The 27,905-nt window shown below is 46.3% G+C and overlaps 3 protein-coding genes across 11 annotated transcripts in view; 2 read left to right on the top strand and 1 right to left on the bottom strand.

Moving 5' to 3' along the window:
* Positions 1-44: 44 nt before the first annotated feature.
* Positions 45-8,864, bottom strand: LOC118931977 (lysosomal membrane ascorbate-dependent ferrireductase CYB561A3). 4 transcript variants are annotated; one of them, XM_057507019.1, is made up of 7 exons: positions 8,736-8,864; positions 6,513-6,619; positions 5,272-5,470; positions 3,927-4,135; positions 3,149-3,303; positions 2,276-2,432; positions 45-1,629 (listed from the first exon to the last, which is right to left on the bottom strand). In XM_057507019.1, the coding sequence occupies exons 3-7, from the start codon at positions 5,453-5,455 to the stop codon at positions 1,606-1,608; spliced, it is 729 nt and encodes a 242-aa protein (XP_057363002.1). In that variant the 5' UTR covers positions 5,456-5,470; positions 6,513-6,619; positions 8,736-8,864; the 3' UTR covers positions 45-1,605. The 4 variants fall into 4 exon arrangements, with proteins under 4 accessions (XP_057363002.1, XP_036780883.1, XP_036780889.1 ...); XM_036924988.2 differs by having other exon boundaries at positions 8,623-8,759; XM_036924994.2 differs by lacking the exons at positions 6,513-6,619; positions 8,736-8,864 and adding an exon at positions 5,913-6,049.
* TMEM138 (transmembrane protein 138) lies at positions 8,855-16,562 on the top strand. 3 transcript variants are annotated; one of them, XM_057507020.1, is made up of 6 exons: positions 8,855-9,287; positions 10,838-11,090; positions 12,163-12,334; positions 13,472-13,547; positions 13,810-13,918; positions 15,002-16,380. In XM_057507020.1, the coding sequence occupies exons 2-6, from the start codon at positions 10,963-10,965 to the stop codon at positions 15,114-15,116; spliced, it is 600 nt and encodes a 199-aa protein (XP_057363003.1). In that variant the 5' UTR covers positions 8,855-9,287; positions 10,838-10,962; the 3' UTR covers positions 15,117-16,380. The 3 variants fall into 3 exon arrangements, with proteins under 3 accessions (XP_057363003.1, XP_036780907.2, XP_057363004.1); XM_036925012.2 differs by lacking the exon at positions 15,002-16,380 and adding an exon at positions 16,438-16,562 and having other exon boundaries at positions 8,895-9,287; XM_057507021.1 differs by lacking the exon at positions 8,855-9,287 and adding an exon at positions 9,294-9,794.
* A 6,014-nt stretch (positions 16,563-22,576) lies between these two features.
* Positions 22,577-27,905, top strand: part of TMEM216 (transmembrane protein 216) — a 13,818-nt gene continuing 8,489 nt past the window's right edge. For 2 of the 4 annotated variants that reach the window (XM_036925072.2, XM_036925068.2), the window contains exons 1-4: positions 22,577-22,694; positions 23,268-23,369; positions 23,910-24,002; positions 25,558-25,759. In XM_036925072.2, the coding sequence (XP_036780967.1) occupies positions 22,682-22,694; positions 23,268-23,369; positions 23,910-24,002; positions 25,558-25,759 (410 nt within the window). In that variant the 5' untranslated portion in view covers positions 22,577-22,681. Of the gene's footprint in view, positions 22,709-23,267; positions 23,370-23,909; positions 24,003-25,557; positions 25,760-26,038; positions 26,620-27,905 lie in introns of those variants that run through there. The other 2 variants (XM_036925076.2, XM_036925093.2) reach the window with 2 other exon arrangements.

Genomic DNA, 27,905 nt, shown 5'->3' with positions numbered 1-27,905 from the left:
ACCTCAGGCACCAATGATCAAGTCACTCTTTTTGAGTCTTGTGTTCCAGATTATAAAATAGGAAATATTTATTTCCTCATGAGATAACCAAGTGCTCAAAAGCCATTCACTATTGAGGACAGCCACACATGTAGAGTCACACGATTCCAGGACAATCATGGATATTTAGTGCCTTCTGGTTTGGCCCTCCCCAGGTCTGAGGGTCAGGACTGTCCAAGGTTTTGACAAGCTGCCCAGAGCTCATTTAACCACAATGTCATTTCAGCAGAGAAGGCTTTGATTCTTAATATGATTAATGAAAGTCAAGCTTCATAAACAAGTGAAATGCCTACTCATATGGAAAGAGGGGGAGCTGGTCATGGGACCAAGGCACCTAGTAGTCATCCCAATGACTGAAGGCTCTGTCCCCTCCAGAAGTTCAGTCACAGCCCTCCTGCCAACATAGAGCCACATGGGGTTGGGGTGGACAGTCAGCCTCCTCGCCACCTATTGGAGTTAGTGACATGCTGCTCATTAAGCCATGTGGCCTCGGCCCTGGCAGGGCTCATTTGGAGAGGGCAGGAAAGGCTGCAGCAGCACACTTAGGGGAGGAACAGGACTCCTCCCTCTCCACCCCAGCTTCTCCAGTGGAGAGGAACAGCAGCTCACCATCTGGCCTAACACACGAGACTGGGTCTGACTAGGCAAGCAGCCGTTGTGGGGGCAGATAAGGCACTCTGACACTCTGCAAGGGACACCTCTGAAGATGGCCATGGCTCCCAGAGCTCGGCTGGCACAGTGCACAACTTTGGCATGTGAGCTGGAGAGTGAAACTTAGCTCGGCTGGCACAGTGCACAACTTTGGCATGTGAGCTGGAGAGTGAAACTTAGCTGGCTAGGGCCCTGCCAAGAGCCAGGCTGAACCTGCCAGGGGACAGGCAGGGAAGCCCTGATCCAGAGAGAAGGAAAGGAAGTCCTAGGCACCCCTGCTACTCATCTGTCAGGACAGCTGGGGGCACACTGTGTGTTCTTGAGAAAGCAGGTTACCAGGGTTTGCTGGGCTGCTTGGCAGTGTAAGTCAGGGAAAGGCTGGGGCCCAGGCCCGAGCTGTGGCAGCCTCTAGAAGATGTGGAGCCAAGTGGCCACTGTGCAAGCACAGAACGTGGTGACATGAGACAACAGCAAAGAGTGGGCCGCAGCTTGGCTTCTCTGCAGAAGCTGCTCTGCCACCACCCTCCCTACTCGTTCCATCACCTCACGATGGGCCCACCCGGCCTCACGTCCAGGTGGAGATGACACACCAGGTGGAGGTGAAGCCTGCCCCATAGCAGGTGGGTGGCGTAAATCAAATGCACGCCTTCAATGGGAAAGCTGAGGGACAGTCACCTCCTGCACTTTTCACACTGCAGATTGCACTCAAGTGCTTATCTGGGCTGTGAGGATTTTGTGCCACAACCCTAGGGGCCTGAAGAGGAAACCAGCATGACTTCAGAGAGCAGGAGAGAGGTCTTAGCCGAGAGACCAAAGCAAGTCTGCTGCTGAAACAGACGGAGCCCCAGGTAGAGCAGAGCTTTTGAGAGGAGTCCAGACCATACCACTGATGGCTCCCAGCACCCCTTTCTTGCTTCATTCTCCATCATGCAACAGGGGCTGGAAAGACAGGCAGATGCACAGCAGTTAATGGCATACCATCAAAATTCAAAATGGCCCCTGACCCGCAGAGTCACACCAGGTCTGAGCTGTTCAGACAGACCTCCAACATCTGGGGTAGTCCCCAGGCAAGCTGCCAGGTCTTTCAGGGAAGCACCAAAGTCCCTCAGCCTGATACACACCCCATCTGACCACATCCCTCAGGCGCCTGAGTGGCTAAGAACAGGCAAAACCTGTTCCAAGCACTCTACCTGTGACCAAGCCCCACTAGATAAGCTCCCATCCCACTAGACAAGCCCCAAAGCTGGAAAGGTAGAAATTACAACATCCTCTCATCATGCTTAAGCCCTTCCTTGGGAAGATAAGGCCCCACTTCTGCTGAAACCACAGGAATTTGGGAAGGGCAGTAACCCCCTGCCCTCTCCCAGTGGACAGGCCCCCAGGAGCCCCTGAGCCTGAGCAGGCTGGGATGTGCTGGTTTGGTACAAGGGCTTCCTTTCAGCTCACCTAACCCCACCTTCAAACTATCTGGTTTCCCACCGTGTTACTGGGTTACCGGCAAGGCCCAAGCATTTCCTGAGGGGCCCTTCTCTAGATTTGGCCCTACCCCTACCTGGACCTGGAATAGGAGACCAGGCCCCCATACCTGTCTTTCCGTCAGGATCTCCGGTTCTGGGCATTTCCAAGATGAAGCCAGAAGGATATATAGCACCAGCAGCCCAAAGACCACCACCAGCATCCCAGTGCTGTTGGCAAAGACAGCCTCACTAGGCAGACTGGAGTACAGGTTGGTGGCATTTTGCCTGAAAAGAACAAAACAAGGGCCCTCAAGAGACTTTTCCACACATTTTTGCCCAACAGGAGATTCAGTGCCACTAACAAAGTGTGAGAGAAGCTTCCCAGGACCACCTGTGATCTGGAATATTAACATACTTTCTCAGCTCCCACCACCACAACAAATATCCATGGAATGCTTTTTACCTATGAGAGAACAAAAGCTCAAAAAGGTGGAATGAACGGGCCCAGTTACACAACTTGTAAATGGCACAGCCAAGATCTAAACCCAGGTCTGATCTCAACTCTTACTTGCTTTCAGTACACCCCCACTGCCTGGAAAGAATGGGGGATGGTAGTGGTTAGGCATGCAGGCTCTAAACCTACCTCAAATCCCAGCTGTGTGCCTTTAGGTAAATTACTTAACCTCTCTGTGCCTCGGTTTCCTCATTTATAAGTGACAATGACAACAGTATTTATGTTGTAGGGTGGTTCGAGGATTAGATTTAAGGTGCTTAGAATAGCTTCTGACACACAGTAGGTGCTAAGTCAGTTTGATGCTGGATATTTGCTGACCAATTTACCAATATCAACCTAAAGAAAGACCAATTCCATTACCTTCCAGATCAGGAACAAGTCCAACCCTCAAGGCTCCCCTTGATGGGTCCTATGATCATTGGATACAACTTTTAAAAACCTTACTCCTTCTCCTCCACCTTTGAGTCTGGGTCCACACCCCACTCACAGACTGAAGAAGAGCTTCTCATTAATGCCGGAAATGACAGACGCAATGGCCAGAGATAAGATGGAGGCTCCAAAGAAGACGTGGATGGGTTTAAGGAGGCTGCGCAGCCTCAGGGACGCCCAGGGCAGCAGGAAGACGGCAAAGCCCAGGAACCACTGTGGACATGGAGGAAGTATGTGACCGTAACGTGTGTGGCCAAAGGTGCACCAAGTCATCCCACCCCAGCAGTGTGCCTTCGCCCTTCTGTCCCACCCCAAACCTCCCACCAGGCGCTGCCCCAGCACTACACCTAACTTCCTCACTGTGGTCTGTTTGTCTGACACAAACAAGAACGTTACAGGAAATGCTTAGCTACCACACAGTCTCCCGCAAACCCAGCCATCCTCGCTTGCCAGCTCCCTTCCAGTCCTGGTTCATAACACTCCTCCCTTGTATAGGGCTCACATCAGAATTCGGAAACCACTTCTAGAGCTGCTTCTGGTTCCCTGAAAGGTGGGAATGGGGAAGGTGGCAAAGCTGATGTAGAGCTGGCATGGTTCATGCTGTGACAAAGTTAGCTCGGAGCACTCCAGGACCACAGACGGCCACATGATGGGGAGTGCTGGAGCCACCAGTCTCCCGGAGCCCTTTAAGCTGCTGAGTCTACGAGGATGTGCCCTGAAAGGCCTTCTCCAGGCAGTAAGGAGAGGGAGTAGATGCTGCTGCAAGCAAAGCCCCAACCAGAGCCCACGGCTGCCACCCAGTAGTGGGAACCCAAAGGAGGGCAGAGAGAACCCACCTGGCAGGCAAAGAGGAAGACGGTGGTGATGCCCAGCCAGCTGTGCAGGGAATAGAGGTTGGGAGTGTTTTTATGGTTGTGAAACCTGAAGACGGCCACCAGCCCCAGGACGGTCAGGATGAAGGCTGTCAGGTGCAGGAACGCGTGGGCAAACTTCCAGGGCAGCTTGGGTCCCACCCATGACCAAGGCAGGCGGTACACCAGTGAAGCTGCAGGAGAGAGCAGCCCCCAGGCTCAGCCTCCTCCCCTCGTGCTCAGCCACGCGTTATAACAATCGCCCTGACAGGATCCCACACAGTTTCCCCAACGAGGGGAGAAGGAAGGGCTAGAACATCAGTGTCAACTCCTCTGTATCTTCTGTCCTCACCCCATTTCTGGGACAGCAGTCAGCCATGAATGGGGGAGAAGAGACGTGGTAAAGAGGGAAGAGCAGCTTCTTGGACCTCCCATTCTGTCATTACAATAACAAATGCATTTAAAAAACTGTTGTATGCAGTTCTGCAGGTTAAGAAACAGTGTCGCATTCATTATTTCATCTAAATGAGTTCTCACAACTGACATGAGTTGCAAGAACCCAGGCTGTGAGGTTAGATGACTTAGGTCCAAATCCTGGCTCTGCCTCTTAGCATATTTGGCATCTTCTTTCTAAATCTGTTTCCTCATCTGTAACCTGGGGTAACAATAGTGTCCACCTCACAAGCTTCTTGTAAGAACAAAATGGGATAATGTATCTGAAGTACATAGGGTAAGCTGCTATTATCAATGTCATCATTCCCATTTTACAAGTGAGACATGAGGCTCACCTGGGCCCCAAGGCACAGCTCTGGATGGGCCAGGCAAAGATGGGTCTGGCTGGAGAAAGCAGATCTCTCATATAAGGACCTGACTATGCCGTGGTAGGCTTTAATCTCCTGCTCCTGAGAACACGGGTTGGCAAACTATAGCTCACAGGCCAAATCCAGCCTGCTATCTAATTTTGTCAGTAAAGTTTTAGTGGAGTGAACCATGCGTGTATTTTTATGATGTCTGTGGCCACTCTCACAATACAATAGCAGAGCTGAGTAGCTGCAATGCAGGTAATACGGCTTGTAAAGCCTACCACATTTACTATCTGGCCCTTTGCAGAAAACATTTGCCTACTTCTGCCCTAGAGTATCTGTGAAACTGCCCTTCTCAGATACCCCAATTCTCACTTCTTCCAAATGATACTTGGGCCCAGAGACAGCCCCCCCCCCCCAAAACCAACCCCATAGCCCCATACCCAACAGTGACAAAGGCCAGCTCTGGGGAGGGAGCACTCCGTCCGCCCAGGCCAGCACGTCTCCCAGGCTGACCTCTTACTCACCAGCACTGTAGAGCACCACCATGCCAGCAACCATGAGCACCGGATGACAGTTGAACATAAAAATGGTGTCATCCCAGGCAAAGCCTCCATGCCAGTAGCACATCCAGTAGATGGTGAAGAGGATGCACATCGAGCCCAGGAGCCATAGTGCACAGAAAGGCAGACAGAACCATCCCATAGCCATTCTGATCAGGCACTCCTGGATGAAGTGGAAATTACACATCCCTGATGGCTCTGCTGGCACGGGTGTGCCCTGCACACTGGCTAAAGGAGGTAACACAGACCTTGGCCCAAAGGGTGAGTACTTTTTGCTTCAGCTCCCCTGCCGTCAGCCTGGCACCACCCTGTGAAGCCTTGATGGCTGGGTGGGCCTGCACTCTGGTTATGAGAAGTGACTGAGGCCCCACCCCAGCACCTGACAATGCACAGTGCAGTTAGCTCAGGCCTGGAGCCTGCCCTGGAGAGGGGCCTCCTCTGCTGTGGCTGCATGCCAAGAGCCCTGGAATTAGTCTCCCCTCGCAGGACCAGAAGAGGGTGCCCGCCAGAGAAAAGAAAGGACAGGAGTCAAAACCCAGGCTAGAGCACACAAATGCCCAGGTCAGCTCTCATTTCTAACATAAGGAGGCAAAATCACAACCTACAAGGAGGAAGCACACTATTAGGCCAGCCAGGAGGAAGTCCTGTGGGCTCCCACTTCTACAGACTTCTTCTCCAGATGGTGAACTCTGTGGGCTAATCCTCTCATTAGGTAGATGAGAGCATGTCCTCACTCCAGAATCCCACACTCCACACCCTGAATGGGGCAACAGCCCTCACTTGTCCCCAGCCCTGAGACTTCTGTTTTTTTTCCCCTGGGGAAAGTTAAAAGGAGAAAAGAGGAAACAAGAATTCATGGTCTAGAAAGCAAGAGTTTGAGATTTACATTTATCTGACACGCAACTCTGGTTTCAGGCATGAAGAATGCCTAGGCCCCTGAGCAGCTGCTCTTAAAAGCCAAGCAAGTGGGCTTGAGGGTTGATGCACAAATGCACAAAGCCACAGGACTGCCTCCACTTTCAGCCCATGTATAGGCAGCATGGGCCCAGCTCTCAAGGCAGTCACTTGTCCCATGGACTCAACACCAAGAAGGTGACACTGTGGCTTCCTGCAGTTGCGGTCCCTTGATCTGAACCAGCTAACAGAAGACAAGGCTCCTAAAATAGCCACGAAGTCCCAAGGAGATAAAACCCTTGATTGCTCACCTTTAGACCTGGTGGCAAGCTAATAGAGTGATGGTCTGGGCTCCAATTCTTATGAACTGAGGCACCTGAACAAATCACTTAACATTTGTAGGACTCAGTCTTCTTATCTGAAAGAAAGGCATGAAAATAAGAGTATCATTTACTGAAAAACAGCTATGAGTAGACACCACACTAGAACGTAACACACGTTTTAGTGTGATTCCTTTTACTCCTCTCGACAACCCTGTGAGGAATTATCATCCACATTTTATAGGTAAAGAAACTAAGATTCAGAGATTAAGTATGTAGCATTAGGAACTCAGTAAATGGGCAGGGAGTTTCAAACCTTGTCTGTGTGGCTTCAAAGACCATGCTTATTCCTTGGCCACGGGTGGTCGGAAGATCAAGTGAGAAAATGTTTATAAGGACACTGAGAGTAAATTATTATACTTTTCTTGGTATTGTCCCAGTATTTCATCATAACTTCTAACAAAAACCTGAAGCTCATGGCACCCATGCTTGCCCAGGCCTCTCAGGGGCCCTGATTTCATGCCATGCTAGCTCTCTCCAGGCCAGCTGTGCACCTAACCAGAAAGATGCTGAGCTCTCACAAGGTGATCCAAGTTGGCAGTAAACCCTGAAAGGAAGTGCTGAGGGCTGGGGAAAAAAAATAAGTTTCCATGAAGCTGGAAGGAGAAAATCATGCTATAGCTTCTGGAAGCCTTGTGACACAACCACTGAGCTCTGAGATTTGCTACCCAGATTCAGAGCTGTCCCCATAGTTCCTGTAAGAGCAGAGGAAGTTCAGGTCACCAGATGTTCAGTCACAGCCAGTGAAGTGTTCAGTCAGCATAACGGAGCTCTTGATCAGCAGGCTTGTTTGCAGTCCAAACACTGAGAATTTTCTCTCATTTGTTCTCACAGAGCAGGTTGTGCTATGATTTCAGGACGTGCTCACCATGGTTTGGTTTCACTCTGCTCTCATTTTATTGAGCTCCATTCTAAGGCAGAAGTCAGCAAACTCTTGTGAAGGGCCAGAATGGTACATATTTTAGGTTTTACAGGCCATATGGTCTCTGTCACAACTATATCATCAACTCTGCTAACACAGTGCAAGAGCAGTCATAGACACTATCTTTGCAAATAAACATGGCTGTCTTCCCAAAAAACTTTATTTATGGACATTGACATTTCAGTTTCATATCATTTTCATGTCACAAAATATTATCCTTTTCAATTTTCTCAAACATTAAAAAATGTAAAAAACCATTCATGTGGGCCAGATTGGCCTGCAGATCAGTTTACTAACCCTGATCTAAGGAGCCTACTCTCCAACCTCTCTTCTCAATCCCTCAGCAGGAAGGAGCCTCCCAGGCTACACCAAAACACATCAGGCCCCCGGGTAGGAAACAGGTAGTTTCCATTCAGCCCTTGGACTTAGGAAAAGGCTGTATTCCAAACTCTTATGTTACTTTTATAATTTAGAACTCCCAATGGATGAAGGAACAGAACATCAGTTTGCTTTTCCCGCTTCCCACATGAACGTTGGGGGCTTTAGGAATTCTGAGAACCAGACGTAGAGTTCAAGTGCTTAACTCTTATCTTACAGATCAAAAACACTGGGGCCCAAAGAAGTGACTTGGCAAAGGTGAGTGGCAAGAGCTGGTACAGGAATTCAGGTTCACTCGCCCTCGGCTCCAACTCCTCCCTTCCAGACGTAGCATCTGTAAATTCGGGAGTGGGGGACCCTAAATTCCAGTCCGGAGGTAAATAAGAAGGCTCTCCCTTAGCACCGCCCTTCCGGACCGTGCCCTGGTCTAGCTCGGGTGTGCAGAGAACCCGGGACCAGGATCCGACCCTTGACTCGTCTGCTGGAACTAACGGCCCTTGATCCCAGCTAACCCTGGGTAGAAATTAAGGCTTGGGGCTCTGCCTGCTGACTGCCACTTCTGGAGATCTTTCGTGCCGCAACAACCACCACCCGTGGACGGAAAGGCACGGAGAACGAAGTCCATGTCCTAAAAGGCAAAGCTGAGACCGAGCGAAGGGTCGCGACAGCATTAGGCGAGGCAGCAACAGAGCCAGTACTCGAACCCTAGTCCCTGCACTCCCAGCCCGGGCTCTTCCTCACCCCCAAACCACAGTGGGACTCAGGGGTCTCCCAGACCCGTCTCTTGCCACCCGGCGCCGCAGCTCCCGAGGATCCCGAGGGTCAGAGCCATGGACGCCCCGGGAACACCTCACCCCGCCCCAGCGAACCCGCCGCCTAGGGCTGACGGGCGTGGCCGCCTCGCCCTCAGTGCTCGCGGCACGTCCGGTCGCGCGTGCTGCCGCCTGGGAAATGAAGTCCGGAACCGCGAGGCTTCCAACTCTCGGCACGTCAAGGTGCTGACCCTCAACTCCAGTTCCACCGCAGACGTTTCTTCGGCAAGCCCGGGTTTCCGGGGACCAGGAGCGCCGCCACGAGTCTGCACTGTCCCCCACCCCACAGCCCGTGGAAGCGGGAATGCTTGGGCAGACGCGAAACCTTTCCCCAGAGGTGGCCCTCAGAGAGGCCGCGTACGGAGTGGGCAGAAGGCCTCGGCCAGCGGCTGGGAGGGCCAGGAGAGGGGCGGGCCCAGGACGGCGAAGGCGCAAATATGGCAGCCGGCCGGCCATAGAGCGGCGAGAGAAAACAGGACGCGCGGCTAGCACGGCGCAGACTGAGCCCGCGTTTGCCATCTACTTCCGGAATTGAAGACCGGTTTCCGGAAGCCAGTACTGTGTTCCCATGACAACCGACGTTGGGTCTGTGAGGTGAGAGGGCTAAATGGGGAGTGGGTAAAGTGACCAGAAGACGGAATTTTTATTATTGTTTTGTTTTTTTGCCACGACAGTCCCATTTTAAGGTGGATTGGATAGGGTGACGAAAGCTGTTCTGGGGATAAAGGGAACGCAGCAGGTAGCGTGAACAAACTGAGGATCGCCTCATTACCTTGCAAATCACCGCTGCCCTAAACCGGAGAAGATGGGCATCTTTTCGGTAGAGATTGCAGTGGGCGGGTCTATATAGCGGGTCCCCACGTGAGCCCACGGCGGTGGCTTGTGAAGCAGTGGTTAAGAGCATGCGCTTTGGTGTCACATCCTGCTGTTAGTGTCCCATGTAGCTGGGAGTCCTAGCAATGCGCACCTGCGACCTGGAGAAGTGACTTGAACTCGTACCGTGTCCTTGCCTGTAGAATGGGTTAATTCCCTACTTCGTTGCAGAGTAGTTGCGAGGATTAAAGGAAATTATCTTGGTTTGGCAAGTTTATCATGGTGCTGGTAAGTAAGCGACAGCTATCAATATTATTTGATGAATGAGGGAACTTGGGTGGGAGAATACATACAACCACTGAGGCAGAACTTCACGAGGTGAGGTGGATCAGGTTCCTTAACCTCTCAGAGCTTCTGTGTGAAATGGGCATTATATGCTTAATAACAGCTACTTCTCAAAATGGGATTACATAAGCTAATATGACAAGACTTGTACTTGTCAAGCATTTACGGATGCTAACTTAATTTCTCTTACATCTCAAAGCATTTTAAAATTTGTTTATGAATTCAGTTCACCAGGAGGGGTCACAGGACACCCCCAGAGCAACTTCTGGGTCTTGGGATACATGAAAATAAAGACCCAGCTCTCCTTATCTGGTGCCACTGTGTTGCTACCATAACCTTAAACATAAAATATGGGGGGAGAGCTCTGTTTCTTCTCAGCTTTTTCTGCCTACACCACTTCCCACTTCACCTGACTAGTTACATATCAGCCTATCATTTATGTAAGAGGCAGCTTTGTTCCATAGTTAACAGCACAGACTCTGGACCCACATTGCCTGAATCTGAACCACAACTCTGCCACTTAATAGCAATGTGACCCTTGGACAGATTGTTTTAGCTCTCTGGGCCTCAGTTGTCACATCTGTAAAATCAGGAGAGTAATAGCATATCTTCCACCTCATGGAATTATTGTGAGATTTAATGTTAGTGCTTAGAATCACCCCTGGCATGTTATAAGTGATATGTAAAGGTTTACTGCTGCAGTTAATATTAGGATTGTTACGTGACCTGACGGTCATTCTTTGCAGTACTCCTAGATGCCTTTGGATTCAAAAAGGGCTACAAAGAGCTCTGCATTTGGAAGGTTCCAAGTGTGGAGAAAAGTTTGAGGGTGAGGGTTCCCAGGAGGGATAACTAGTTGGGTTTTTTATTGGCGGTGGTTTTGCTTATTGATGTATCCCCCATACCTAGAATGGGACCTGGCACAGAGCAGATCCTTAGTAATATTATACTGATGAATTTCTCACTGCCTCTTTTTGTCTCAACAGAGCAAGGGAAACAACACCAATCTTGAGGAACCAGACACTTCTCCCTCAGCACTGGGGAGAGCCAGGATCTATTTTCTGGAGAACTGTGGAATGTGCCTCTGGGGGCCCAAGAGAGCAGAAGGAAGATGCTCCAGACCAGTAACTATAGCCTGGTGCTCTCCCTGCAATTCCTGCTGCTGTCCTATGACCTCTTTGTCAATTCCTTCTCAGAGCTACTCCGTATGGCTCCTGTCATCCAGCTGGTGCTCTTCATGTGAGTTCAGTGGGTGAGACTGGGAAACCTAACCCAAGCAGTTTGAAAGCTATGACAGTCATGATTTAGCATTTCAAAGTTATTAATAGGGAAATATCAGGAGAATAAAACTTTACATTGTCCTGGATACTCCATGGTACATAGACATGTCACAGATCCTGTTTTGATATATGTCTAAGAGGGGTTCAGCATCCAGGAAGCAGTTTATGTAAAAAACGAGGGTCAGACTGGTGATCTTGTCATTTTCTCCATTGTAAATAGAGATACTGTCACACATTGCCAGGAAAGAAGATTACAAAATGGCGGATTAAAGGGTAATCATATTAATAATATATATGAACCCCATAGGATGGAAGCTATTGACAATTTTCCTCCTCAATAATTTATAGACTTCATGAAGCAAGTTCTAAAAAGAAAACCACAGTCTTAGACACAGTCTTCCTTCATTCAACAAGTATTCATTGGCCTGCCAGACAGTGTTCTAGTCACAGTCGTAAACCTGACAAGTTCCTGCTCTCATGGAATATCTATTCTAGTACAGAGAGACAGTGAGTCCATTAAAAAAAAACAAAAAAGGATATTTTCAAATAGTAATAAGTGTCATACAATGGCTGTAAAGTAGTTGGAGTGGAGAAGGGGGCTACTTTAGGTAGTGGGCTTAAAGAAAAACTTTCCTTTCTAAAGAGGAGACATTTGAATTGAGATTTGAATAGCACTAAGGTAATAGCAATGCAAAGTTCAGGGAGAGTATATCACTGTCTTGCTAGGTGAAAACGTCTGATAGGACTAGGTTATGTGACAGACAGGGCTGGCATTTTCTGGGCATGGAAAAAACTCACTTCCCCTCACAAGTGCCTAGGAGGTTAAGTGTGTCAGAGCAGGAAAGCCTTGTCTGTGGACTGCAGCTCAACTTATGGGGCCAGCGGGTAGTTAGGGCTAGTCTTTCGGGCCCAGGGCCCATGCTATATGACAGGGAAGGACAGACCTCATGGTGTCCCTGAGAACTTGAGGCAAGCTCTTAGGTCCTCACACAGGCCTCCCTTTGGCTGTACTTTGTTTTATGTGTCTGCAGCATCCAGGATATTGCAATCCTCTTCAACATCATCATCATTTTCCTCATGTTCTTCAACACCTTCGTCTTCCAGGCAGGCCTGGTCAACCTCCTATTCCATAAGTTCAAAGGGACCATCATCCTGACAGCTGTGTACTTCGCCCTCAGCATCTCTCTTCATGTCTGGATCATGGTAAGAGTGGAGCTCTGAATTCCTGAATCCTTAAAGGGCTAGGAATATCTTTCCTCTGGGAGCCCAGCATCGTGCTTTTGTGTCTCACAGAATCCTTGATAGGCAACAGGTGGTGAAATGAATGGGCTCTGGCCTGGAGCTAGGCACATGTAGTTTCATAAGGCACTTTTGCTCAACCTCACGTATTGAAGAATAGCCTTATCCAAGAGTTGAGGGATGCTTCTGAACCATTCAGTTCACCTTTGCCTTAGGCCTGCCAGGGCTAAAGTAGGAAGGTGAATCTGTTTCATCATTAGCTGTTTGGGCAGGCAGATATCCTTGGGCATTGGTGTCCCATGGAAAATAGCCAGGCAAGAGGGCTGCCTACCCTGTAGTGCTTTGCCCTCTGCTGTGTCTGTATCATTACAGTAGGACAACCAACCTCTAAGATGTCTCCCTTTAGTTCTAACATAGGCCTCAGAGCAAATTCAGTTTTTGTAGTTTCAGATTTCTTTGGCCTCACAAATTCTTCCTTTTTTGGGGGGTGTTGCATGTATTTCTTTTACCCATTTTGATAGAATGCCTTCAAACCTAAGGGTTCTCTAGTCATTTCTTTACTAAAGCCACCTTCTCAGATTGAACCTTCTTTTAGGTTGCACTGTGATTTCCATGGAGAGAAGTAGAACTCACAGAAAAGCAGCAGATCAGTGCCAAAGTCTCTAGGTGCTTCCTGAAGAAGATTGTCTCTGTTCTGGTTCCTGAGCTAAAATAGGCCCTGGCTTTATACTATAAGGCTGTTAATCTGATTACCCCCTGCGTGCACTTTGCTTTTATCTGACAGGAAGTGAGCCTGAGATTTTCAAGGCAAGACAGTGACGGTGCTGAACTCCTGAGATAATATCATTGTTTCTCCTTGGCAAAGGCGAGGGAGTGAAAGGGAATAAATAGCTTAGTTCATATTTCCTTTCTGAGGATTAAAAGGATATTCCCTTGCAGCAGAAAAGGGAGCTTGAGGCTCCATTGGGAAACACTCCTTGGGGTTGTAGAGAGAAAGGAGGAGGGTGAGATTAAATCAAGTGGCATCTCTGCAGCTGAATTGGAGATGTTAGGGCCTCATCTGACCATTAACCTTTCCCTATCTATTCATTTCTCCTTCAGAACTTACGCTGGAAAAATTCCAACTGCTTTGTCTGGACAGATGGACTTCAAACACTGTTTGTGTTCCAGAGACTGGGTAAAAATCAAGCCTCACTTTGTTCCTACCTATGGCTCTGGCAGTAAGCGCCTTGGCCCTAGTAGCTTCCCCGCCCATCAGCGCCAAGAAGGGATGGGGAGTGCAGCCATGCCCAAAAAGAGAGATCAGTGCTCTCTACCCTTTCTGGGAGTCACTGGGAAATCATGAGGCAGGGTCCCTTGGCCTCATTAGGTTATGTTCTTAGCGTGAAATGAATAATCGGGAGCATCCCTGGGGCTTTGTTTCTGCTTATTATCCACAGCGGCAGTATTATACTATTACTTCTACAAACGGACGGCTGTGAGACTGGGTGACCCTCGCTTCTACCAGGACTCTTTATGGCTGCGCAAGGAGTTCATGCAAGTCCGAAGGTGACTGCTTCTTGTCGCACTGATGGATGCCTTTCCTTCCTGACAGAAGCCACACTTGTGGCTCTGCAGTGGCTGCTTGGCCCTATGTCAGGAAACAGCTTGACTTCCCTAGGACAGGCTCAGGCCAGTTGTGTTCAGCCATCAAGAAGATAGAGCCTCCCTCTTGCCATTTAAAGTGTTCCCCAGGACAGACTCCAGTACATAATCCCACCCTGGCCTCCTACCTCAGTTCTGGCACCTCTCCTTTCCTGTTCTCTACCCCTCTTCCTCACCAAGGGCTCTGTGGCTTTACCCTTGTGAAGCTTTCACTTAGCCTGGTACAGATGTTCCCAGCACCTGCTTTCTTTGCACCATACACTAATGACTGAAGGATGCAAACAGTGATATTTCTATGCTTCTGACTGATGACACCTTAGACATTTAGATTTTATACCCAAGGTACTTTTTTTATGTTTTATAAATAGGAAGTAAATTGAATTATTTTTCCATAAATGATGGAGTCTGTCTGTCTTGCTGCATCTCTTCATTGTTAAGAGGCATGCCAAGTCCTAGCCATAGCATCTACTCGATGCAGTGGCCAGATTAAGCCACAGACCAAATACAGATATTTATTGAGTCCTGTTTTATAAGTATAAGATATTTTTGCAGAAATTCAAGATGTAATCTGATGCCTACTCCCATCCTTGGAGTTCGACGCTTCTGTACTTTATTTAGATATCGCCCCCTCCCCTCAACCCCATCAGAGCCCTAAACAGCCCTCAAAAGAGTAAAATGTTCCTTAGCCAATTTTGACAAGAGAAATTTCTTAAGTTCATGTGCCCATAGTATCAGTTTTCTATTGCCAGAATCATGTTGTGTAACAAACCACCATCAAAGGTCAGTGGCATATAACAATAAACAGTTACGTGGCTCTTCAGTCTCGGGGTTCAGCTGATCTGGCTGGGTTTGGGTGATTGATGCTGGGCTTGCCTAGGTGTCTTGGCTCTTGGCTAACTTAGGCTGGTCTCAGCTGGAATGACTGGGCTGCTCAGCGCCGGTTCACATGACTCAACCACTAGCGGACCAGCCTTGGTCTGTTCACAGGACAGCAGCAGAGAGAGGAGCAGCACAACAAGCCCCAGGGTGCAAATCCCATTTCAAGCCTCTGCTTGTATTGTCTCTGGTCGACTCCCATTGGTCAAACAAGTCATGTGACTGACTGCAACGTCAGAGGGGAAAGCACAACAGTCCTGGCAAAAGGCTCGGCTTCAAGGAGCGCCGTTAATCCGGTCAGTCTACCACACCAGAAAGCTGCATTCTGAAACACTGTCTTTGGAAACACTTAAGCACAGGAGTTAATAAACTTTCTGTGAAGGGCCAGATAGTAAATATTTTTCATTTTGAGTGTCATACGGTCTTTGTTGCAACTACAAGCATTCCTCAGTTTATTGTACTTCACAGATAATTGTGTTTCTTACAAATTAAAGGTTGTGGTGACCCTATGTTAGACAAGTCTAACTATGCCATTTTTCTAATAGCATTTGCTCACTGCACGTCTCTGTCACATTTGGCAGTTCTCACACAGACAGATTTCAGGCTTCATTATTATTATATTTATTGTGGTGATCTGTGATCAGTGATCTTTTATGTTACTATTGTGTTTTGGGGTTCCACAAACTACGCTCATGTAAGACAGAGCACTTAATCGATAAATGTGTGTATTCTGACTGCACAACCAACCAGCATTCCCCTGTCTCTGTCCCTCTCCTGAGTCGTCTCTTTTCCCTAAGACACAGCAGTATTGACATCAAACCAGTTAATAACCCTACAGTGGCCTCTAAGTGTTCAAACAAAAGGAAAAGTCTCACGTTTCTCACTTCAAGTCACAAACTAGGAAGGATTAAGCTTAGTAAGGAAGGCATGCTGAATCCCAAGATAGGCCAAAAGTTCAGCCTCTTGTCCCAACAGTCAGCCAAGTGTGAATGCAAAGGAAAAGCCTTGAAAGAAATGAAAAGGGCAGCTCCAGTGGACACACGAATGATGTAAAAGTGAAATGGCCTTATTGTTGAGAGGGAGAAAGTTTTAGTGGCCTGGATGGAAGAGCAAACCAGGCACAACCTTTCCTTAAACCAAAGCCTAATCCAGAGCAAGGCCCTAACTGTCCTCAGTCCTAGGAAGGCTGAGAGAGGTGAGGAGCTGTAGAAGGAAAGCTTGAAGCTGGCAGAGATTGATGAGTTTTAAGGAAAAAAGCTGGTACCATAACATCAAAGTACAAGGTGAAGCAGCAAGTGCTGATGTAGGACCTACAGCAACATTGAGGCAAGTCCCTCCAGCAGCCAAAACTTCACAACTTGCTGAAAGTTCGATGTTAGCATTTTTTAGTAATAAAGTGTTTTTTAATTAAGGTATATACATTGTGTTTTTAGATATAATGCTTTGCATACTCTCTAGACTGCTCTAGTATAAACATAACTTTTTTATGCACAGGAAACCAAAAAACCCATTTGACTTGCTTTATCGTGATACTTGTTTTATTGCAGTGTTCTGGAACCAAACCTGCAATGTCTCTGAGGTGTGCCTGTGCCCCTCTCTGACATTATCGCATAAAGGCAGCCATGGATGATATGTAAATAAATGAACACAGCTGTGTTCCAGTAAAACTATTTAAGGACACTGAAGTTTGAATTTCATATCATCTTTGTGTGCCACAAAATGTTTTTCTTTTTATTGTTTTAAACCATGTAAAAATGTGAATATCTTGAGGGCTGTGCAAAAACAGGCTAGATTTGCCCCAGGACATAGTATGCTGACCCTAGTTCAGAAGTCTAGAATAAAGTTCTGGGGAAAGCAAGACCAAAGGTAATCAGCTGTGCTATCAGGATTTTAACAGCTATTTTAAAATGAAAAGGTAACAGTGTTCAAATAAAATGTCTAAGGCCCCATATCCTATATCAGAATAAGTGATCTGAAAAGTTCTAACAAAACCACCATCTGTACTTACTATACCTTCATCTGTAAAAAAAAAAAAAAATGACAATTACCCGATTTTGAATCTTCACAGAAGCACTTATAGGAATATTATAATCCCCTTAGTTCATCACAGGCTCTGAAAGATACTCAATTTTCTCTGCCCCCAAATAAATCAGGGCTAAGTTGTCCTCTGTGGTCTTTGTAGATGGTGAGGGTAACCAAATACCTGATTCCTCAATCTTTATGGCACTTTGTGGCCCTATGAGTCTCTGGGATATGTGTATTTATTTTTCTTAGTAATTAATACATTCACATGGTACCAAAGTCAAGTTATAAAAACGTTTATGCAGTCAATCTTCCTGCTATATCTCAGCTGCTGAGTTCCCTCTCCCTTCCCTCCTGATGATCTACATTTACCTATATACTTCTCATAGACAATGTAATATTTCAGAAACATTTACCAAAAAAATTCCATAATCCTACCCAGTCATTTATTTCAAATCCTTGACAAGATTTGGTGCTAATGGCTAGAATTCAGGGATGGGAACTGGTGAATACACAGGGCTTTCAGTTAAAAGCCTAGGCTCTTTACAAGGGACAACATGAAGCAGGTAGACAGGCATATCAAATGTCGTATCCTTGACAGGATGGCCACAGCAGAGTGGACACCGGGGCTGGACTGAGTCTGTGAGGTCGCCATGGGATTGCCTGTTCCCGGTGTATGGATGGAGCAGAGCACCACCTGCTGTCCCCATGCACACGCACTGCTGATAGACCACAGCGCAGGAGCAAGGAAAAGAAACCAGAGCCCACTGCCGCCAAGACAAGCCCTTCCCTTCCTTCAGTGTTGCTCCAGTGCCCTCTGCTGACAAAGCTTTTTATCGTGCCCCCTGCAAGAGGAAGATGCTTAAAGTCCAGTCTATTATCCCAGAACAGGTACTGAAGGGTGACTGTGGAGCTAAAAGGCAAAAAATAGATAACTAACAGAGTCCATATTTTTGGCTACTCACCTGCTATTGTACCCTTTCATACATATTTGAACTTCCTATTTTAGTTACATTCCTACTAACAAGATCTATCTATCCATCTGAAAAGTGGTGTTCTCACCCTTACCCAAAATGAGCAGACACACAGTCCAAACAGTCACTGTATCCAAAGCTGGCTATATTAATTACTCCACAAATCTAGTCAAGGTCCCACTAAATATTCTATTACCTAAAGAGTAAACTGTAAAGTTGACCTGCAACAATTTGTATATAAAATAAAAATGGAGGTATAAAAAGGGAAAATGGTCACTATATACAAATAAACATATGCATACAAGAAGCAAAGAAACACACAAAGCTATTACAGTTCTCATTAATGAATTGGCCATTTTTGTAATTGGCCACAGGGTCGTAGTTGATATCCATGGCTTCTTGCTTCAACTACTCATTCCATATTTCTTGCTCTCAGCTAGAGCCTCTGATGCTCTGGGTTCTTTACCTGGTAGAATAACCCAAACCCTCATTCCTGAGGGATCTGAGTCCCTGATTATTCTGCTTTTTGAGGGGTATGGATGTACTAAGAGATGCCCCAGAGAATTCTCTGGGCTCCAGACATAGTCCTTGCCTCTATTGTGTAGTAGTAGCAACCCAATTTCCCCTTACAGATCATGATCAATCACTCCAGCCAGTACACTCTGTGTGTGTGTGTGTGTGTGTGTGTGTGTGTGTACCTGTGGGGAAGTTGAGGTTCCTATCAGGATCCTCCCTGAACTTAAACACCTGATGATGTAACTGGCCTGTTGCTAGGCTATTGCTTCCACACCTTTAGGCAATAAGCTATTATTGCTCTATAGAGAGAGCTCGGCCCAGTGCTCTCGGCAGAGGCAGAGATGCTAGTGCTCGATCTACTGCCAGGAGAACAAGCTGGGTAATAAAACTTTCACCCCAAAGAACATTTGCTGTCATTTTCTTTGGTCACATTGAATCCATAGCGAACCTGCTTGGGGCTGAAACCCATTGGCAAGACAGTACCACATCATCTTTCTCCATTCAACCATTAATAGACACTTGGGTTGTCTTCATATCTTGCCTATTATAAGTAATGCTGCAATGAACATAGGGCCACATATATCTTTCCAAATTAGTGTTTTCATTTTCTTTGGATAAAAACCCAGAAGTGGATTGATTGATCATATGGTATTTCTATTTTTAATTTTTTTGAGGAAACTCCATACTGTTTTCCATAGTCACTGCACCAATTTACACTCCCATGAACAGTACATGAGGGCTCCCTTTTCTCTGCATCCTCACCAACACTTGTTATTTCTTGTCCTTTTGATAATAGCCATCCTGACAGGTGTGAAGTAATAGCTTATCGTGGTTTTGGTTTGCATTTCCCTGATGATTAGGGATGTTGATCTTTTCATGTGCCTGTTGGGCATCTGTATGTCTTCTTTGGAAAAATGTCTACTTATATCCTCTACCCATGTTTTAATTGCATTTTTTTTGTGGGGTTATTGAGCTGTATGAGTTCTTTATGTATTTTGGATATTAACCTGTTATAGTACAGATGATTTGAAAAAATCTTCTCCCATCCAGTATATTGCCTTTTTATTTTGTTGTTGGTGTCCTTTGCTGTGTGGAAGATTTTTAGTTTGATATGGTCCCAGTTGTTTATTCTTGCTTTTGTTATCATTGCCTTTCGAGTCATCCAGAAAAAAAATCACTAACAAGGGGATTACTAACAAGGTAAGCAAGGAGCTCACCACCTGTGTTTTCTTCTAGGAGCTTTATGGTTTCTGGTCTTACATTCAGTTCTTTAATCCATTTTGTGTTAATTTTTGTGTATGGTGTAAGATAGTGGTCCAGTTTCATTCTTTTGCATGTGGCTATTGAATTTCCCTAACACTTTAAATAATAAACACTTCTACCCAACATTAGGAACATGCCAAGAATATTCATTATCACTACTTCTTTTCAACATTATACTAGAGATGCTAACCAGTGCAATAAGGCAAGAAAAATAAATTGAAGGTATAGGAATTGAAAAGGAGGAAGTAAAACCATCTTCATTTTCTGACAATGGGATATTATGTACATTAAAATCCAAAAGAATCACAAAAACCTATTAGAAGTAATTGATTTAGCAAAGTCACTGGACATCGGGAGAGGCCTTGTCTTGAACCCTAGCACCCCTGCATGTTCTTACTGAGCATGCCACACTGAAAGGCCTGTCCCCAGATGCTGAGCATATAGGCAATTAAGTAAGCCAAGGTGACCACAGTGTGACTACAGTGTAATTTCTCCCTCCCCTGAAGGAGGGGTTCTGGCTTATTTTCTGCTTGCAAGAAAGGTACTGAGCCCTTGCCCCTGGGCTCCTTAGATGTGGCATAACTCAACATGTGCACCACCAACTATACTCATTTTGTCACTCAGAGGGCTTGGGTACAGGGTAACCAGGCTGCCATGCTAATGTTCCTGCTGTTTGCTATGCTGAGTAATTCAGTCTTATTGTCTACTTTTGGCATCTGTGGAGGTATGGCAAGTTTACTCCTTGCCGTCCTCTGTGGCAGGTCAACAGAGTTTTTCTTAAGGGCCAGATGGTAAGTAAGTATTTAAGGCTACAGGCCATATAGTCTCTGTTGCAACTACTCAATTTAGCCATTGTGGCATGAAAACAGCTGTACACAATATGTAAATGAGTGGGTGTGGCTGTGCTCCCCCAAAACCTTTATTTACAAAACAAGCATCAGGCCCGCCTTCCTTTTAGGGATGGACATCTGAGACTCAGAGCAGAAACCTGCCTAATGTCTCTTACGTAGCAGGTGGTGGAGGTAGTGGTGCTGGACTCAGACCCCTTTCCACCCTTCCCTGCTATGGATAAAGTGAAGGTTCCTGTGGCCAGGATTCTCACCTGGCCTTGGTTGGCTAGCTCACTACACACATGTGGTCAATGCGCTATTGACTCTCTCTATATATAAAGAGCCCTGCCCAGTGTTCTGGGTGACCTAGTGGCATGGCTGCAAGGCTGCAGCAGAGCAGAGCAGCAGCTGGAGTGGTGGCAGCACCAAGGACAGAGGCCCAGAGGATGGCTGTGCAGTTAGAGAGGCCCAGAGGCAGAGACCGGCTTTCTGCATGCAGACTCGCTCTGGGTGGACAGGATTCTAGTGACTGACCTGCCACGGTGGAAATAAAGTTAGGTATGTTCTACTGTCATTTCTTTGGTCACATTGCATCTATAGTGAACTTTCCTGGGTCTGAAACCCATTGGCAAGACACCTGCCTTGCTCTGTGCCCTGCCCTTGTAAATACAGACCAAGTGGAATCAAGATTGACAATGAGAGTAAACTAGAGTTAGGGGCCATTAAGGAAATAGGGTGTATGCAAGTCCTCTTCTCTGAAACTGACTGTTCTTAGAAGTTCAACTTTGTATTGTCAAACTGTAAACAACCTGGAAAACATCTGCCTGCAACAAGATTGACTTTTTTTTGCCTAGTGAATAGCTTTAGCAACAAATTATGTATAGGTAAACACAGGTTACAGTAACTTTAGTCAATAGTAATTCTTTCAAAACATGTAAATCTCCTTAGAGTTCCTCTTTTTGCCTTTAAAAACCCTAAGCCCTTTCCCCTCTTTGATTTGGGTTTCCTCCCAAATCTATGTTCCTCGATTGCAAACCCCTAAGACTACACCCCCAGATGAGTACAACTAAGTGTTTCACAGCTTTGCCTTTTCAAGATTAACAATCTACTGAGGCTACAAAAACAAAGACAAAAACAAAACCCCTCCAGCTTGCAATTAAATTCTGCCATAAGAGGCACAAGCAGAGAGTAGAGACCAGAGGAAAGAGATGGTAAATGAGGTGGGAGATTTACCCACTAGCTTCTGGGACTGTGGAAGCTTCCTTTGGGAAGACTTCTCCATTCACATTACTCTCTCCAGGTTTAGGGAATTCAGGGCATGCTCCTTCTTTTTATGCCTAGGAGGAATAACTACAGACCCACCCCCACCCCAACTAGCTAGAACAGCGCTGCCCTTAACAGTTCCTCTACTCAAATTACTTGTTTCCCGCCCTACCTTGACTATGGGTTAACAGCCAAGTCAGAATGACTCCACTCAATCCCCTTTTTCTTTCCACTTCCCTGCGGGAAATAACACACTTTTACTGCTCCAAATCTTCAGGCCTTCAAATCCTGGAAATTTGTCACTTCTTGGAAACCTCTCAGCTCCCGGGAGTACTTTGTACTTTCGACTCCACCTACATATTACGGATCACGTGATCACATTTCACTTTCGCACTCTATTCGTGCTCCTTGAAAGAAGTCTGTAATTGATTCACTTTGGTGTCTTCGAACTATCTAGTACACAAATCCGTCGCATAGAAGACCGATGTTTAAACTCCACTCCGCATTTGCACAGCACTGTCGCACACACCATTTCTCATTTTCAGAGAGAATCGTGGCGCTAGGGCCTACTGGCCGAACTGGTGGTCACATTGCCAAAACTGGCCATTTCGGCAGAAGAATAACAATCTGGGGGTAGGGGAGCCCGAGAGTTGCCCCTGCCCCTCGGCCCTGCGGAGCACGGCTCCGTGACCGGCCACGGCTCTCGCGTAGGATCAGTGAACCCAGAACCTGAAGGCCGTTTGCAACTGCACTTCCGGTGCACGCGGACGGCACCAAGACAAACCTGGTCGGCGAAGCCATAGAGTGCGGAAGGCGGGCAGAGAGGCCAGAAGTCCGGGCCGCTCCATGCTCGCGCTTCCGGCGGCGCCTCGCTGCTCCGGGAGCGGCTGTAGCCTCGTACGCAGTTTCCATGGGGACTGAAGATGGCGACGCGAGGTGAGGTTCCGGAGGTGTGTGAGTTGCTGGTCCTTTACCCTTCAGCCCTCCTCCCCCACTTCTTTCCTAAAGCTCGACCTAAACTGGCCTTTCTCGGATGTTAGGGACATTGCTGTTTACTAGTCCGAAGCCGGGTTTTGCAGCCTCCCCCAGCCTGAATGCCTGAAGGTCTTGAAGTGCGGGTCTCAAAACCCCCCAAATCCCTGGCTGGGCCTAGTCTAGGTGGGCTCAATTACGAATTTGCTGTTTGACCCGGAACAAGCTGTTGCTGGTCTCTGTGCCCCAGGTCCCTTACCAAATAGTGACGGCGTTAGGTCGAGGGGCCTTAACTTTTACCTCTGAAGCCAACGGAGTGTCGCTTGGTGATTGAGGGGAAAGAAGGGGATTAAAGAAAGCCCTCTCCACACCTTAAACGCACCCACACACACCACGTTATCAGCAGTCAAAAGTCCCCAAGTGGCCCTTCTCGCTAGCTGCGACCTTGTTTTCTCCAAGTTAGACTCTGAACTATTCAAAGAACAGAGATTGAGCTGCCCGCCCGCCCAACCCTCTTCTCTATGCTCCTCTTTTTAGGTAAACGGTTGTCCTCCACCCCCCTGGAAATCCTGTTCTTTCTGAATGGGTGGTATTATGCTACCTATTTCCTGCTGGAACTCTTCATATTTCTGTATAAAGGTAAGGCCTGGGGCTTGACTATCCTTGCCCCAACATCCCTTCCCCACTTGAGCCTGGAGCCAACTCCTAACAAAAGGCCTTCTTATATTTCATTCTTTCCTGCAGCTCCTCTTCATCAGATGGCTTCCTTGAGAATGATTCAGTAGGAAGCCCCTCAGCAAGAATTTGAATTTGGGAAATGTGGGCTTCTCCATTCTGATTGACCCCTTCGCCACTCTTTGTCGAACTCCACTTTAAATCCATTGGTGACCCTCAAACTCAACACAGCGGCCTGTGTACCCATTTGATTGTTTTGGAGAGTGGAGTTCCCACAGAATTCAGAGTTAGGAGTAAACCCTATAATAATGAGCCTGTCTTTAAGAGACATAGTCACACTATGAGTTAACATATCCTGAAGCAGGTTAACAGATCCTGCCCACATCTCACTAAGCAGCTCATGGAAAGCTGATAAGACTCCTGTCCTCATTATTCCCAACTGTGTGGGAGTTCGTGTGGGTGCTGTTATGTGTTGTTTGCAAACTCTGCCTTTTCTATTGGCAGGTTTCCTGCTACCATATCCAACAGCCAATCTAGTACTGGATGTGGTGATGCTCCTCCTTTATCTTGGAATTGAAGTAATTCGACTATTTTTTGGTGAGTATTGTCCAGAGAATATTTCCATTCCTTAGGAGACAACTGGTATCTGTAACATGATTAACAAGAAAAAATACACAACCTAGACTCACAGTAAGATATTGGATCTGGTGGTATATCTCATTACTCACTCTCTGAAGTTTCAAGCTGCTTCGTAATGGGTCAGGATTTACCTGTTTATTGCTCTGTAGGTCCAGGGATGGGCACTGGCATGAAATATTAGATAATTCCTTCCAATTGCCTAACTACTATAAGAGTGCCTAATTCCTCTCACTGGTTTGCACCGGCAATAGAGTCAGTTGTAACTCTGACCAGGACAGGATATGCCTGCACAGATCAGTGTAAGATCACTTCCACTTCTCTGAATAATAGGTTTCTTTAGGATAGGTTTTATATCCCCAGAAATACTGAGAAAATCCCTATTAGACTGTCACATCCCTGAAAACAGTGTTAAAACACAAACTGAAAGGATAAAAAAAACTCGCAACACATATAACAAAAGATAAAGAAAACTCACATAAATCACTAAGGGAGACAGAGCCTAATTCTAAAAGTTGGTAAGGGACACTAATAGGCAATTCAATTTAAGAATTTCAGAGGACCAATAAAATGTGACTGTGCCCAAACTCACTAATAAAAAACAAATCGAAACAAAGTAACATTTTTACCCATCAGATTAAAATGTTTCTAAATACCCAGTATTAGAATGGGTGTAAGGAACAGGTCTCTGTAGTCCCACTCTCTTGTAGGTATTTATATTCCTACACTCTAGGAATAAAATTAGTAGAACCTTTTTTGCTCATTGTTTTACCATGTAAAATTCATATTTTTAGATCTAATAATATCACTTCTAAAACTGTTGAAAAAAACAAACACTTCCACAGATATACAGATGTCTATATGAGAATGTTTCTTGCCATGTTTTGTAACATCAAAAATTAGAAACATCCTTAAATCCATCAATACATAACTAAACAAACTTTGGTATTGATTCAATGAAATTGTTCATAGTCATTAAAAAAGAATAAGGTAGTTTTATGTGGAAAGATTTCTTAACTCATGTTAAATGGGAAAACAAAACAGTATTAGAGTATGATTCCATTTTTATAATAATAGTAATATGTGAGTCTACACATATAAAAAAGTCTGAAGCAATATGCAATGTTTTGTAATAATGGCTACAACCAGCTGGTGAGTCACGGGGTCTATTAGTTTCTGTGTTTTCTAAAATTATTTTCAATAATGATTAGTTGAAAAGTTTTCAATGATTATTTGTTATTTTTATAATTAAAAATTTTTCCCCCCAAATAAAGATTCCATTGTACCTTGAGTGTGAACTCAGTTGAAAGCAGGACCTGTGGGGTGAATGACTTTAATCCTGTAACTCCTCCAAAGCCTCCAGTTTTTAGTACCGAGGGAGCCCATTTGTAAATCTGTACATCCCACTTTAGGATCACTTTTCTCTGCCTTGCTAGAACATCAGATCCCACCCATCTTCCCTGAGGCCAGGGAAAGCAGGCTGCTTGGAGGTGACTCCATGGGCTGTGTCTGACAGGTACAAAGGGAAACCTCTGCCAACGAAAGATGCCACTTGGTATTAGCATGGCCTTGACCTTCCCATCGGCCATGATGGCCTCCTATTACCTGCTGCTGCAGACCTACGTGCTCCGCCTGGAAGCCATCATGAACAGCATCTTGCTCTTCTTCTGTGGCTCAGAGTTGCTGCTTGAGGTGCTCACCCTGGCTGCTTTCTCCAGGTACTGCTACTGAGGGACATTTCCTGTCACCTGAGGGTTGGTTCCCATCCCATTCCAGGGAGGGATTCATTGCTCTTCTGTAGCCTGAGGGGTCTAGAGGTTTTAAAGAGGAAAAGGGTGTCTATGGGACTGCCTTTTCTGTTTGGGGTGCACAGTTGCCTGCTTAGGGAAGGTATTCTTGTTGTTTGGGGCCAGGATGCTGAGAATATAGAACAGTTTAGGTCAGCTGCTCTTGTTCACTGGTCTTTTAACATTTTGTTTCTTTCTTTCTGCCATCAGTATGGACAGGATTTGAAGTACAAAAATTTCAGCCAGCAGCCCTCATGGTCTGAGACCACACATACTTCAGGTTTTTTAGCCACACCAGTGAGAAATGGTGGGTCAAACTGTCCTGGGAAAGGTTGCGGCTTTTCCTCAGCACAGACATTTGGGCAACACACCGAGCATAAGGCCACTGGGCACCATCTTCTAAACCAGGATCAGCAGCCTAAGAGACTCTTCTATACTCCAGTAGAGGGAGGGGCAAGACTGTCCCCATCCTGGCCCTTCTAGAACCAATTCCCTGCTGACCGCAAGTTCTCCTCTTTGAACATCGTGGCCAGAGCATCTTGTGTGGACCATGCAGGCTCCTTGGGCTTCCAGCAGGACCTAAGCCACACGCTCCCTGTACATGCTGTGCCACACCTGTCATGCACGAGCACCAAGCGCCTCAGGATGGCATGCTGCCAGAGTGACGCAAAAGCCTCTCGTCTCATTCCTCAGAGACTGAGCTTCAGAACTTTCTTAGTAATTCATCATGTTATTTTTCTACTCTCCTCATGAAACAGACATTATTTTATAATAAATATGTATTTTCTGTTGTGGGGGCTGCCGCCTTTTCCTTAGGGCACCTTCCCTAGAATTTCATCTACTCTAAGAGAAGGTAGAGACTACCCCAGTGGTTTGTACTCAGGTGTGCTTAGTGATCCAGTGTGCACACAAAGGCAGCGATGAAGGTGTCCCACCGTTTTTTTTTTTGCCCTGAGCTCCAGCCTGAATTAATACCTAAAGGCACTGCAAACTTCTTTATCTTCTCCAGGTCTTTCATTCTACAAAAGACTGCCTAAGTCATCACCTCTGCCCCAAAGTCAGAATCTTGTCTCCCATACCTCTTACAGATTAATGGTCAGTGCCTTTCCAGGGTGAGGCATGAGTCATTGAACAAGCATATTCTGAACGTGCAAAATATTTTTTGGTCTTTCATTTTAAAATTTCTAGTTAACATAGAAGGAACACATATCTTTTTTTAAAGGTGGAGAGATGCTGTCCTAGATGAATGTATAATTCTCTTCTCCAGGTAACCATCTTTAAAACTCTCATCTTGCTTGGTAGTGGCCCATTTATTTTTCAGCCACTAGGAGCCATGACAGAGTTCACTTTCGGAAACCTTGAGCTATATGGCTCTTCTGCTGTTGGATGAATCCTAGAGTATCTTCTCTAACCCAGTGTAAAAAGTAACTGGCCTTGAAGCATCATGCTGGCGTTTCACTTTGCCTATTTCCTGTGATCAGGCTCATTCTCATTCTGCGAAAGTCTCCCCTGTCCACACACTTGTGCTTTGTCTTTTTTCCTACCCTTTCTGTGTCCTTGCTTCCTAGCTACCTTTGGGGGTCTGACCAAAAACTGTAGTAGATCTAATCAGGTCTAATCAACCATAAACAGTAAGAAAAATCCAACAGGAGCCCCCGATAATTTAATTACAAGCCCGCAAATACCCTGATTCTCTGCTGCCTCTCACACTGATGGCTTTCTCTAGCCCTGCTTCAAAGTCACTGGCATCAACCCAGAGAGGATCACATTCTCCATGGCCTCCCTATTTTCATTTAGAGGGTCAGTGGGTAAGGTCACCCTCCTAGCAATACACATAAATGAACAGAAGGTTCAGCTGGAAGTTGAGAGGTGACTTATAATTCAAAGGGACTTTAGAAATCAACTTAATCTAATCCCCCATTTTTCAGGTTTAGAAATGAGGAATTAAGGTAGCCAAGTATCACGCAACTGATTGCTAACAGTTGGAACTAAAAATCTTGCCTTGGGGTCTCAGTCTGGTACAAGTAAATTCATTCAACATACCATTTGAGGATGAGAATGAATGGTTGAAAATGGT

This window comes from Manis pentadactyla, chromosome 9, assembly GCF_030020395.1.
Source record: "Manis pentadactyla isolate mManPen7 chromosome 9, mManPen7.hap1, whole genome shotgun sequence".
Classification (NCBI taxonomy): Eukaryota; Metazoa; Chordata; class Mammalia; order Pholidota; family Manidae; genus Manis; species Manis pentadactyla.
This window is presented reverse-complemented; position numbering and strand designations above follow the sequence as displayed.